Raw genomic sequence first — 14,393 nt, 5'->3', positions numbered from 1 at the left:
CACTGTTGGTGGGAATGTAAAGTAGTACAACCATTATGGAAAAAAGTATGGTGGTTCCTCAAAAAACTGAAAATAGAACTACCTTATGACCCAGCAATCCCTCTACTTGGTATATACCCCTAAAACTCAGAAATATTGATATGTAAAGACACATGCAGCCCCATGTTCATTGCAGCATTGTTCACAGTGGCCAAGACATGGAAACAACCAAAAAGCCCTACAATAGAAGACTGGATAAAGAAGATGTGGCACATATACACTATGGAATACTACTCAGCCATAAGAAATGATAACCGGATCATTTACAACAAAATGGTCGGATCTTGATAACATTATACGAAGTGAAATAAGTAAATCAGAAAAAACCAAGAACTGCATTATTCCATACGTAGGTGGGACATAAAAACGAGACTAAGAGACATTAACAAGAGTGTGGTGGTTACGGGGGAGGGGAGAGAGGGTAAGGGGGAGGGGGAGGGGCACAAAGAAAACTAGATAGAAGGTGATGGAGGACAATCTGACTTTGGGTGATGGGTATGCCACATAATTGATTGACAACATAACCTGGACATGTTTTCTTTGAACATATGTACCCTGATTTATTGATGTCACCCTAGTAAAATTAATTTAAAAAAACCCACAACTGTTCACAAAAATTAGGAGATCAGAGAATGTGCAGATACTCCAGTACGTTCAGCTTTTTGTATGGTGCATTTCCACCAATGAAATAAAAGTTGGTTTGCATCTCATTTGCATAATTGAACAACTTTCTTTGATTTGTGGCTTGTCTTTTTGATGTTCTTGTTTAATAAAAAAATCAAATGCTTTTTTTATCACTTCATATTCATTTTGAAATATCCTCTATTTTTTGTGAGCAGTATATTAAATTTACTTATTTGAGTTGTTAGAGTCAAACCAGAATATTCATGTTAAAAACAAGTAAATAGGCTATCTTGGTATTTGAATCATCAAAGTTTTTTGTCCATACTGTTTAAAAAAAATAAAATATTATTCTTATATTTATGATATAGAGTTGTGATTTTTGCATATCCTAAATGACAATTCTCAGTTAATCAAAAGTTGGGCGATTTCAAGAACCTACGGCACAGAGGAATTTAAGACAATTAACACCACTGGTTACTGTTTTCTTGGTAAACATGGCCAGGGGGCTTTTTGTTAACTTTAGTATGGTGGGAAGAGATGCCACCACTGGCTTTTCCTTTTCTATTTCTGTGGTCTGGATAGAGATGAGTCAGACCAGTGTGGAGCATAGATGAAAATCACAGTGGAAACCACAAAATATTTGTCTTACTTTCTACTGACGGCACAGGTCTATAATATAATGTTCCAAACTAAGAAATTGAAGCTATAATTTTTTTTCTGGTGGAAATTCTCCCCATAAGTCCTGAAAATCACTTCCCCATTTAGCCAGGATAGTTTTCATGAATGAATGATAGATGGGGATGCATTTATTTCCATTGCTACTTTGACTTTAGCAAGGATTTCAGTTTTTCTCTCTCTTTTTTTTAATGTTTATTTTTTTATTGATTTTAGAGAGAGGAGGGAGAGAGAGAGAGACAGGAACATCGATCTGTTCCTGTATGTGCCCTGACCAGGGATCAAACTGGCAACCTCTTTACTTCAGAACGATGCTCTAACCAACCAAGCTATCCGGCCAGGGTGTATTTCAACTTTTCAAATCACTTCACTTTAGACTTGTTTCCTACTTGTGTCCAATCCACACTCAGTTTTGTTCAATTCTTGATCACTGGTAGTGAAAGGGAGATTTTCAAAGCCAAAGAATTTGTCTACCTCTAGTGTTGTCCTTCTTGATGACCCCCAGGTTCTGATATACCACTTGGCACTTTGGGTGAATGAATGAATGAATGGGTGACTATGAATAAGAACTCTTTGTAGCCTTCAGATTCATTATAATTGTTATCTTCCACCTTCTCTTATTTCTCCAAGCAAAGTCAGCTTTCTTATTATTATTTATTTTTTAAAAGAGAAGAAGGGAAATAGAGAAACAGACTCCTGCATGCATCCCAACCATGATCCCCCTGGCAACCCGGCAAGGGGCCAACGGTCGAATCAATGGAGCTATCCTCAGTGCCTGAGGCTGGCACTTGAACCAATCAAGAAAGAAGAGAGGAAGGGGAAAAGAAGCAGAGGGTTGCTTCTCATGTGTACCCTGACTGGGAATCTAACCCAAGACTTCTGCACACTGGGCCGACGCTCTATCCACTGAGCCAAATGGCTGGGACCAGCTCTCTTCTTTTAAACTTTCTTCCAAGACTCTATTTTCAACCCCTTTAATCATTCCTTCTGTTCTTTCCTGGACTTTCTTGAAGTTAGGGAAAAAGTACCCATTCTGCCTACCTACAGATTTCAAAACAATTTAAGATTAAAGTGAATGAAGAGTTTTTTAGGTGAACCTTTCTGCACTGACCTAATCACCAGACTAGAGGATCACCTAAGACTGTTCGAAAGTAAAGTCTCCTTGACATTGAATTTGGGACAATGTTAAATTTCCCAGTAAATCCATTAATCTAGCTAAAGAACGTTTGTAATTGATGCTTTAAGGATTGTAAAGATTTGTAATCCTGACTCTTAAAGTATTTTTCTCCAAAGCTAAAGCTTGCTATTCTATTATTATTACTATAAGTATTTTATTTACTGCAATAAAACTTAGGACTGTTAAGTTTTAATTCTCACCACTGCATCTCCTCTGTTCTATTCATTATCCAATAGGGAACTTACACTGGTGCTAATGGATATGCACTTGACTTACTGGCTTCTAGTCCTTAAGTTAGATTCTTCTAATTTTATGAAATATCCTTATCTGTCCCAGACAGATGAAGGCACACTGAGGCTTGGAATAAGGGACAAAACCCATGACAAATAAGTGTCTAATTTTGTCCCTCTGGAAGTAATAGGCTTCAGAAAACTAGATCAAGAGCCAAAGTCATGATGACTCAAGCCTGGAAGGTCCTCAGAAATCACAAAATCAGCACTGTGACCTATGAAGAATGGTGAATGGAAACTAGGATGCCATCTCCTAAAAATAGATGTATTCTTATTCATTTAAGAATTGGCTTCTGGAGCATGGTAATGGATTATGGCAGGCCCTTCTATGCGGGCCTCTCATCGTGTCCCCATGCCACAGGAAACTGCAGCCTCGAACCATTGCCCAACCTCCTCATCTGTGGGCTGTGAGCACTGAAGGGGGTTGTACAGTGTTTAAAAAATTTTGTCTTTGAAGAACCATTATCTGGAAAAACCAACTTTGGACTAAACTAAGAGGACTCTTCAACCAAGGAACACTGAAGAAGCCACACTGAGACTGGTAGGAAAAGCGGAAATGCGGAGAGGGCTGCCCAGCTCCTGGGACCGATTGAATGGCAGCTCGGAGGAACTCATGTGGTAGGAACCATGGCTCTATTGGTTTGAGCACATAGGTCCCAGGTGCTGAGGATGGCTCCATGGAGCCTCCACCTCACTGAAAATAGCTCGATTGCAAGCATGGCCCTAGATGGGCAGAGCATCAGCCTTGTTGGGGGTTTCTGGGTCAATCCCAGTCAGGGCACATGTGGAAGTCTTTCTATCTCCCCTCCTCCCATTTGGAAAAAAGAAGAAAAAAGGAAAAAAGATGCTCTACCTCATATGTCATCAGGAAAATGCAAATTAAAATAATTAGATACCACTACACACTATTATAATATAGTCAGTGTTCCATAATTTGGAACACCAACAACACCAAATGCTGGTGAGGATATGGAGCAACAGAAACTCTCATGCATTGCACGTGGGGATGCAAAATGGTACTGCCATTTTGGAAGACAATTTGACAGTTCCTTACAAAACTAAACACACTTTTACCATACAATCTGGCAATCAAGCTCCTTGGTATTTACTCAAAAAAGTTGAAAAATTATTCCCACGAAAACTTACATATAAATATTTATAACATTTTTATTCATAATTGTCAGACTCGGAAGCAACCAAGATGTCCTTTAAAGGTGAATGGATAATAAACTGGCATATCCAGACAATGGAATATTATTCAGCACTGAGAAAAAAATGTGTTATCAAGCCACAAAAAGACCTAGCGGAAGTTTAAATAAATATTAATTACTGAGTGAAAAGAAAAAAAAATTGTCTTCTGGTGTTGGCTTCCCGTGATCAGACCTCCAGGCTGATGATTTCTTATGCACCATTAGATGAAGTGCAAATTCTTCTTAAAGTTTTTGTTAGATAAAATATCACCAGGGTTCTCATGTCTAGATCTTCAAAGTGGGAAAGACAAGACTTGGGCATCTCAGGCTACTCCTCTCAACCAGACCCCACTCAGGCCAGCCTCACCTGGCAGGGTCTGGAGAATACGTTTACTTAAGAAAAACCTTCTTACATTCAACCACAGGCAGGGAGGACATCACCTCTGAAGGCAAATGAAAAAGACCAAATAGCCAACAACCTTACACTTTTGCCTTACTTTATATTTAATGTTTTCGGTAGAGTGAAACTCAGAACATAGAGATATATAATGTACCCTCTTGCTATACTTTCCTCAATGGCCCTTTTATCTTCTAACATACGTGCAACTGACTTATAAAATATTAGCACTATTAGACTCTGGCCAGTTGACTCAGTGATAGAGCATTGACCTAGTGTATGGATGTCCTGGGTTTGATTCCCAGTCAGAAGTGAACATCTGCTTCTCCACCCCTCCCCCTCTTCCTTCTCTCTATCTCTCTCTTCCCCTCCAGCAGCCAAAGCTCCATTGCAGCACATTGGCCTGGGCTCCATGGCCTCACCTCAGGCACCAGAATGGCTCTGGTTGCAAAGTAGCAATGCCCTAGGTGAGCAGAGCATCACCCTCTGGTGGGCTTGTCAGGTGGATCCCGGTCAAGTGCACATGGGAGTCTGTCTCTCTGCCTCCCTGCTTCTCATTTCAGAAAAATACAAAAAAAGAAAAAATATTTGCACTATTATATAAACTATGAGAAGGATTTTTGTCAGTTTTGTTATGGGATATGTCCCAACACAGAAAAGAATCAAAAATAATATTTATCCACAATATTTTATATTGAGCAGTCCATTACCAACACCCGCATTGCAGTTTGCATGGCAATACCATGACCTGTGGACTCCTAACAATTAATGTTTACTTCCGAAGTTTATACAAAGCATAATTTGAAAGGATGTTCTGTGTTGTATGTATGCTCAGTAAAGATTAAATTCAGAGTTTGCCTTTCATTTGTAATATTAAGATGTCATATAAAACATCTCTCATATTTGTACCTGGCTTCTAAATTCAACTCAAATCTGCTTAAAAATTTGAGATTTTGTATACATGTTTGGTCCATTATTAATTTGTACTGTATCCTCTTATAATTGGCTAAGTTTCTTATAGTGTTGAAAATATAGACAACAATTCTCTTGATGTTAAATTCTGAATATCATTAGAACAAAAATTACCTTTCCCATTACCTTTTGTTTCTACTACAATACTTATGTATATAAAATTGTCATATATGATTCATTATAAGAATTACTATGTTGTGACTTTAATCACTTAACAGCATGAAAAATTATAGTATTAGTCAAGTGCTTTGTTTGCACTTACCCTTTATAGTAATTGGTTCTTAGTTTTAAAGATCCTATCTGGTTCTTTCTTAAATGTCAAATTTCCACTTCTCTTTTTGTTTTGATGTGGGGATTCCCAACCTCTACAACTGCTACAATTGTTATTTTATTTTGTGACACCAGCCATTTTACTTAGGTAACATTTTTAAATAATTAAGTTTAAATTATTTTAATTTGAGAATTGTGTGACATTTTTGGAAATAATTTGGTGACAACTTGGAATTTTGCCAAACCATGACCAGGAATCACTTCTGCAATTTATGTTTGCTAAAATATATATATTTCTTAGTTTGCAACGAGGTATGTTTGAGAAAGGAAAAAACAAGCAAGGAAGAGAATGAAACCAACATTGAATGTTTACCAAGTTCTAGGCCTTCTATTAGATGTGACAAATAACAAATCATTTAATCTTTTGAATCACCCACAACAATATACAAAGTGGTACCGTTTTCAAATGAGGAAATCAAAACTCAAAGATTTTAAGTTATTTGTCTGAAGTTGCATAGTTAGTAAGCATCAGAACTGAGGTTGGAATCCAGACTAACCTAGCTCTAAAGGGTAGGCACTTCCTATTCCCCCTGCTCTTGCCTGGAACTGCCTTCACAGCGACACTGTAGCATAGTGTTGGTGGTCTTCAATGGGTTTGGATGGGAAGAATCCCTGCCACAAGATATAATAGGATATTTACAGGATATGACTGGGTTACAACATGTATTTCAGCCCTATGGCTCTGTCTCTAAAGTCTATAATAATATTTTTGGTTTGTGATATAAAGCCATTGCTTTTAAAGAATGTAAATCAACTTGAATGCCTGTCTTCGTATTTATTGCCATTTGAGAAATTGTAGAGAAAATCTTAAAACACAGAATACTGGCTAAAAAATATTCCCCAAATACTTTGGCTCATCTCATTCATGTCTCTCCAGAAAAGATAGAAAACAGCCTACGTAAATAGAAGAAGGTAAAATAAAATTTAAAGTTTGATGGAGGAAAGGAAAAACGAGGTGCAAAGATAAAATAGAATCAGGAAAAAAAAAAAAAAGGATTTCAAGCGACTATTATACATCTATGGAGAACCGGACATGCATTTAGTTACAAAGCATTCTAATTTTTCTTGCCCCTCAATTGGGCCTGTGTGTTTAACTAGATTTACAGATGTTAGAATGAGCAGGGATCTCAGAGACTATTTAATTTCTTCTTTACCAATGATGAAACTGAACCCTGGTGAGAAATATTGAGGCAAAAACTCACATCTCCTTTCCTGAAGCAATATTTCTAAAAAATACATTTCTTTGAATTTTGATTTATACATATGCTCCCTTGCCCAGAATAGATAGAATACAACATTTCACATGCCACAGACAGTTTCCATAGCGGTGACCACGCAAAGCTGAGAACAATGCATGGTAGAATGAGGAAACACATGAATTCCCAGTTCAACTCCAGTCTCTGCCATTCACCAGCTGTGTTTCCTCATGCAAGCTATGTGACCTCTCTGAGCTTCAGTTTCATCATGTTTTAAAATTGAGCTGATGGTATAATAGTTCATACCTTAAAAGGTCATGCCTTGCAGTGAAGATTCAGAGAGATTAGGCAAATAAGACCTTTAGAATGATTCACAGAATGCCAAAAATAATCATTATTATTGTTATTTAATGAAGACTATTTGTGGTAATTCATTCCATAATATTATCTATGAGAGATGTGCATTCTTTGGTATATTATGAAGAGTTAGTTTAGGGACAACTGATTTTGTATTTATCAAATGTTTGTCTTCTTCAAACTTTAAGTCCCTTCTTGTGTACCTGAATATGGTTTAGCTAGCACCATTTTATGATGGGCTAAGGTCCATAGAATTGTACACCTGAAATCTATATAATTTTATTAACCAATGTCACCCCAATGAAGTAAAAAAAATCTTTTTTCCCTAGAAAAAAAAGGAAGAAAAGAGAAAAATTTTGAATATTCCTATAAATGCCCCCTAGAAAGCCACCTCCCATTGACGGGAAGAGACAGAGGAACCCATTATGCATTAGCTAGTTGCAAAACTTGTTTTCTGATCCTGAGGTCAAAAATGAAGCATAAACAGATCTGATCTTATTTTAATATAATTCATCAAATGGATATTGAGTGCCAACTATAAACTGGACACTTGTTAGTCACTGACAATCTAGTGATAAATCAGATATCATCCTTGCCCTCAAACATCTTACAGTCCAGCTGGGAAGCAGATGGATAAAGCACTAAATTTAGTGTATAAAAGAAATATTCAAAACAAAAGTTTCCCGCCCTGGCTGGTTGGCTCAGCGGTAGAGTATTGGCCCGGCATGTAGAATCCCAAGTTCAATTCCCGGCCAGGGCACACAGGAGAAGTGCCCATCTGCTTCTCCACCCTTCCTCTTCTCCTTCCTGTCTATCTCTCTCTTCCCCTCCCACAGCCAAAGCTTCATTAAAGCAAAGTTGGCCCCGGGCGCTGAGGACGGCTCCATGGCCTCCACCTCATGTACTAGAATGGCTCCAATTGCAGTGAAGCAACATCCCAGATGGGCAAAGCATCACCCCCTGGTGGGCATGCCAGGTGGATCCTGGTCAGGCACATGCGAGAGTCTGTCTGCCTCCCAGCTTCTAACTTCAGAAAAATACAAAAAAAAAAAATGTTTCCCTTTCAAGATTGATATGTGCTGTCGCACTACACTTGGTTTCAGATACCCAACCGATGCCTGGGGCTCGAGACTGTTCTCATTCTTCTTGCTGGAATACAAGATGAGTTCTTCAATACAGTCTCACAGTATTACCTACATAGTAGGTATCCTGTAAGTTCTAGTTCAGTCAAAGCAAATTGAAATGCCGCCCCCATCCTGCTCTGATCACCTCAAAAATGAACCTCTACCAAACATTTCTGAAACCAAGCTTCAGTCAAAAGCAGGAAACAACAGTCTCCATATAGTTCAGAAACTGAAGTGAAACTAGCAGCCAGGTTTCCAAGACCTGTGGTTACTGATCTTCCTCTCTCTTCTCCTTCTACCAGCCTTGCCTCTTGTTGTCTTATATCTGAATCTTCCAACCAAGTCCTGGAGTTCATTTGTTTTGAATCTTTTAACCTAGAGTTCTCCTTTGGTGCCAAACCACTATCTTGAACTTTGAGTGGAAATTATATTAAGTTTGTAGTGGCTTAATTATGTTTTTTTTATTGAAAATCACAGAAACCTACCTTGACAAGCTGAACTGAAAATAAAAGAAAGGTATAAGGAGAGGAATAGAATTTTTTGGAAGGATATTAGTATTCCCTTCCAGAATTTAAGGACAGGTTGAACAACAATAAGGGATCAGCTCAGTGATCATGACAACTCTGAAGCTTTAAGCAAATTGAAATGCCTGCCTTGGTCCTTCTCTGATCACTCAATATATATCTCCACTGAGTGTTTCTGAAACCAGGATTCAGGTCAAAGGTAGGAAACAGTAGTTTCCTTCATGTTGTTCAAAAACTGAAGTTAGTGGATCTTATCTCCAGAGAAGTAGTTCAGCAAATCTCCAGAAAGTGAGTCTAGTGAGTGCAGCCCAGGTGAGGTGGTTAGGGGGAAGGCCAGGGTCTATGAGGATCTACTTCTGTATTAGGATGGGACAATCTCTACAGAAGGGAAAATCACCTTAAGCCTAGAAGACATGCCAAGAAGTCTGTATATTGGCTCTTCCTTGGACAGAATGGTCAACTAAAGAGACCTGTTTTTTATAAGGCCAGATTTTTATCAGGGCAGGTTCCCATTTTATAAGTAGTTTATGATTTTCTCATTCCACCATTCAGTCTAATCTCATTTCTAGTTTTACTTGTTAAAATCAAATTATAGTCAATCTTACTTTCCTGGTTGACTGAATATCATTTCCTTCAGCTTAGCTTTTATTGGTTAAACTTTAGAAGAGACTTTTCAAATAGAATTAAGGTCCCTCAATGGTGATTTAAAGAACTGTACTTGAAGTTGTCCTGTCCTTGCTCCAGGCCAGGATGGTTGTGGACCTTGGAGGCTGGTCCATCCCAGGCTCTTTCCTGCCTTAAGCCTGAATTACTGTGACATTCATTCATTCACTCATCAAGTCTTCATTATGTCATAAACTCTATCAAGAGGTAAGGATACAGAGATAAATTTGGAATTATACCAACTCCAAAGGGCTCACAGGGGGGTTGGTAATATGTCCATTGCTTTATAATACCAAGTGGTCACAGCCGTGCAGGCTCGTGAAACAACACTGGCCCAGAGATCCTTACATGGCAGCACAACTAGCCCCTATGGCGATGCTCCCCTAGGGACTGATACTGTGTTAGGCAGGATAACACCCCCCAGCCCCATGATGCCCACATCTTTTCCTGGACCTATGAACAAGTTAGTTTACATGGCAAGAGAAAATTAAGCTTAAAAATTAATCAAGATTAATTAATTAATTAAGATTAGTTAACCAGCTGACATTGAGATGGGGAGATGAGACTGCATTGTCAAGGTGGGCCCAGTGTATTCACAGGGTCCTTACATATGACAGACAAAGGCAGAAGAGGGAAAGCCAGAGACACACAGCGTGGGAAGGCTTGACCTGCTGTTGCTAGCATAAAAGATGGAGGAATGAGGCCACCAGTCAATGCAGGCAGCCTCTAGATGCTAGAAAAGGCAAAGGAATGAATTCTTCTCTAGAGCCTCCAGAAGAAAAGCAAGCCTATCCTTCTAATATCTTGATTTTAAATTAGTGAGACCTATTTCAGATTTTCCACCTCTAGAACTATAATAAGTCTGTGTTCCTTTAAGTCACTACATTTGTGGTGATTTGTTACAGCAGCAATAAAAAAAATAGAACCAATAGATATGCGTGGGATATGCATGCCTGGTTATATGCAAAAAGAGGATTGAGTAGGTACATCTTTGTAAAACACTTTAAAAAATATTTTCATATAGAATAGGATAAAAATTTAACATCAACTTTGAAAATTAAGCACAAGATTTCACATCCTTTCTAATTTGTGAGTTGCTTTGGTCTCTGGGCTCCAGTCCCCCTGTCTTCTTCTCTCAGAAAGAAGTGTTCAAGAGGCACTGATAGGTCTCAGCACTGTAGTCAGTGACTACTAGACAAATGCCACTGTTATTCTTAACAGAATGTTACTCAGTGGTCCTTTATAACTTAACATTCATGTTCCCAAAGATGCAAACATTGGACTTTCATTTAAAGATTTAAAAAAATAAAAAAATAAAAAAAATAAAAAAATATTCAATATCAAGGCATAATAACATCTAACATTTATATAATACTTTCACAGACACTTCTTTATTGGTACTTAAAACAGCCCTGTAGTCCTGGTTGATTGGCTCAGCGGTAGAGCGTTGACCCAGCGGGTGGAAGTCCTGGGTTCTATTCCTGGCCAGGGCACACATGAGAAGCGCCCATCTGTGCCTTTTCCCCTCTCCCTTCCCCCTCTCCCTTCTCTCTATCTCTCTTTCTTCCTCTCCTGCAGCCAAGATTCCATTGGAGCAAAATTGGCCCAGGCGCTGAGGATGGCTCCATGGCCTCCACTTCAGGTGCTAGAATGGCTCTGATTGCAGTGGATCAACGCCCCAGAGGGGCCGAGCAGAGCCCCCTGGTGGGCATGCCGGGTGGATCTTGGTAGGGCGCATGCGGGAGTCTGTCTGTCTGCCTCCCCCACCCCTGCCTCTCACTTTGGAAAAATACAAAATAATAATAAATAAATAAAACAGCCTTGTGAAAAAAGGGTAATTATTCTCACTTGTCAGAGGAGGAAACAAAAGCTAAAGCAATTGTCTAAGTTCAACAGGCACTGAGTGGCAGTGTTGGCTCTTTTCATGACACCAACCAGGGTGATGCCAGGCACATTGCTGGAGATTTTTCTCTAGGATTGGTCACGTAGGCACCAGCCTCAAATTCATCAGGCATCTGTGTGACTGACTGTTCACAGCTTCGAGCCTGCACAATGGCTGCTCTTGATTTAGGTGTTGCTGCTTTCATTATGACTATAAAACTGTAACCAGCCACTTGTCTTGATATGACTAGATTTGTTCTTATGAAAGGATCACATTGACAAAAGAGAGTGCAGACAATGTACGAGAATGGAGTTTTGGCTTCTGAACACTGTGAAGGCTGTTTCCATTGTGATCCCAATGCTACTGACGTAAGCTTGATGCAGAAAGAAGAGACCAGAGTCTCTTATTCTTGACTGGGGCCAAGATCAGAAGCCCTCTTTTGGCTTGTCTCAATGATCCTTTTCATTTTACAGTAGCACCTTATCTGGACCCAGGTATCTAGGGCTGCAGTTGTATTTGTGCAGTGAGTACATTGTGTGTACTCAAGTACCGTAGAAAGGTTTGGCTTTGTTTGTAGGTTTATTGTTATTGGGATTTTATAATTACAGAGGAGGTATTTTTCTTTCCTCATTGTTTTTCTCTTCCTCCAATTCAATGTCCATGCTTTTCATAATCTTTCAAATTACCTTTTTAAAGAAGTCTCTCTGACTTCTCATATAAATATCACCTTTGCCCAGCACCATGCTTTTTGCTCTCTATTTCTTTACCTTGTTCTATTAATTGGTTCAAAACGCTTTCTCACTTAACATTATCTTTTTCCATTTTTTTCTGTTTCCCCTGCCCCAGAGCAGCTGCTATATCTCCTTTGTTTGCTGTTATATGTAGAAAGTGCCTGACACATCATAGATCTCAGTAAATATTTGTTTAATGAGTTACTGAGTTCTTTAATCTCCCTCAGTGTCTAGTACAATCTCTGCCTATAATGACCCTAGTGAAATAGAAAATAAAAAAAATTGAAGCCATAGCAAATGGGAAAAAACCCTTAACTTACTTTTTTGTTGTCAAAGTTTCTAGTTTCTGATTGACTGATTGGGGGAAGGGAAGGATCAAAAGTGGGGAACTTCAGACGTTGGGTAGGAAGCATAAAGTGAGAACTGCTCTCAGTCCCTGAATGACAGGCCAGTCAAGCCCTCAAAGCCTGGCCCCTAGGCGGAGCCTGTTTCCAGCCTGGGTACGCCCTCTTTCAGATGGAAGTGAATATTCACCCCATGTTAAGATACGCACAAAGGCTTGGGGTAGTTTATTAAAATAATTGGGTGGTAGGAGGCAGTAGAGAGAAACTGTGAATCCACTTTTTTGAGAGCCAGTGATTTGTTACAAGTTTGTTTTGAAACTGGTAAGAAATAAGGACAATGGAATAAATCTTCTTGTACCCCAGCGCACTTGTTTGGTTTGTAAAGTCTACTGGAAGACTTCTAGTTAATTGTTTAAGGTCTAGATCAATGCCGACTCGTCTAGGAAAGCTTTTCTGAAGGGTTTCATAGATGGGTTGGTTCTTCAGGGCCTCTGGGAACCACTATCGTGCTTTCTTCATATTGTTGACATTGATTGGTCTTTTACCCTCTTCATTTAAATGAATTTGTTAAGTAATGTTCACTGATAGTTCTCTCTGAGCACTAGGAGACCAGAAATCATCTCAATATGCTTCACATCTCCTGTGCCCAGCATGAGTGCCTGGCACAGAGATATGTTAATGTTAACAATATAATGTTAAATAATATTAGTATTTTAAATAATGCTAAATAATAATAAAATGATAAATATTAAGAAAATAAGTGAATACATGAAAAAACAAGAGTTACAGTTATCTGGTTGTTAGCATTTGGTCCTTCTTTCTAGGGAAACTACTTGAATATGGATTTTTTCCCCCTTCATTTAGGCACTCTGATTGTTCTGAAACATCCCTATCCAAGAAAAGTGGAAGAACCTTCCATTTATGAATCCGTCCGGGTTCACACAGCAATGCAGACAGGAAGAACAGAAAATGACCTGGTACCCACTGCGCCTTCTGTAAGTGGTTATCACTTTGACATGGCTCTCTCACTGCCTAATAACAGTAAAGTACAATAAGAGTGACATACTTTTCAAAGTATGTTTGTTCACATAAAAATTCTAACTGGGGATATAAAGCCTGAAAAGGAACATAAGATTTGAAATCTATATATTATTTAGTTCATCTGGTTCAGTGTGCAGCATAAAAAAAAAACACAGAAAAACAATATGATTAGTGAGAGGATCTTAAATACTTCAAAAATGGCACTTAAATCTCCATCCTTACTTAGCCATATTTGTTCATGTTTAATGAGTGATATATGTTTAAGTTCACATGGTTGGTTAAACTATTATTCTTTGACAAGTTTTCTAAGGAGAAAAATAATTTTTCTTTTACATTTTAACGGTATATCAAAAAAAATATTGTTCAAAAATATTTTACTGTCAACCCGTGGGATGTTATTTCTCTAGCCTTCACTGAATGAAGGCTACAGACAGAAAACACTTTCACTTCTTTGTGCAGTTTCAGTGCCCGCAGACCACTCGTTGTGCGTCTAAGTGTCCACCTCCATTTGTTCTGGGAGCTACGACCCTGCAAGGATTCCTCTTCAGCACCCTCTGCCCCGCACTGTGCTCAGGGTTCCTCTATTCTTTTTCTCTTTGTTTTCTGAACACTCATGGTATAAATCATCTGCATTTGTGCAGATAATAAAGAAGACAACACACAAATGAACTATCAAGAACAAATTTTAGACAGCAACCGTTAATAATTGGAAAATAGTCATTTGGAGATATCCAGCTACAACTATACTAAAATACGAGTGACTTATCTGTCTCTGCAGTAGTTTTCCTACTCTGTTACCATAGACATGTCTCTTAAAAAGCAGCTTCACCACGTGGC

General features: G+C 38.7%; 1 protein-coding gene and 1 non-coding gene across 3 annotated transcripts in view; both read left to right on the top strand.

Annotated features, from left to right (window-relative positions):
- DAPP1 (dual adaptor of phosphotyrosine and 3-phosphoinositides 1) overlaps window positions 1–14,393 on the top strand; it is a 75,354-nt gene that overhangs the window by 26,239 nt on the left and 34,722 nt on the right. For both annotated transcript variants that reach the window (XM_066279714.1, XM_066279713.1), the window contains one exon: window positions 13,380–13,510. In XM_066279714.1, the coding sequence (XP_066135811.1) occupies window positions 13,380–13,510 (131 nt within the window). The remainder of the gene's footprint in view (window positions 1–13,379; window positions 13,511–14,393) is intronic.
- On the top strand, window positions 3,104–3,239 carry LOC136307233 (small nucleolar RNA SNORA42/SNORA80 family). Its single transcript, XR_010725895.1, has one exon. It is a non-coding gene; the product is annotated as a small nucleolar RNA SNORA42/SNORA80 family (small nucleolar RNA).

The sequence above is a fragment of the Saccopteryx bilineata genome, chromosome 5 (genome assembly GCF_036850765.1).
Source record: "Saccopteryx bilineata isolate mSacBil1 chromosome 5, mSacBil1_pri_phased_curated, whole genome shotgun sequence".
Taxonomy (NCBI): domain Eukaryota; kingdom Metazoa; phylum Chordata; class Mammalia; order Chiroptera; family Emballonuridae; genus Saccopteryx; species Saccopteryx bilineata.
The sequence above is the reverse complement of the archived record's forward strand: the minus strand, read 5'-3'. Positions and strand labels throughout refer to the sequence as shown.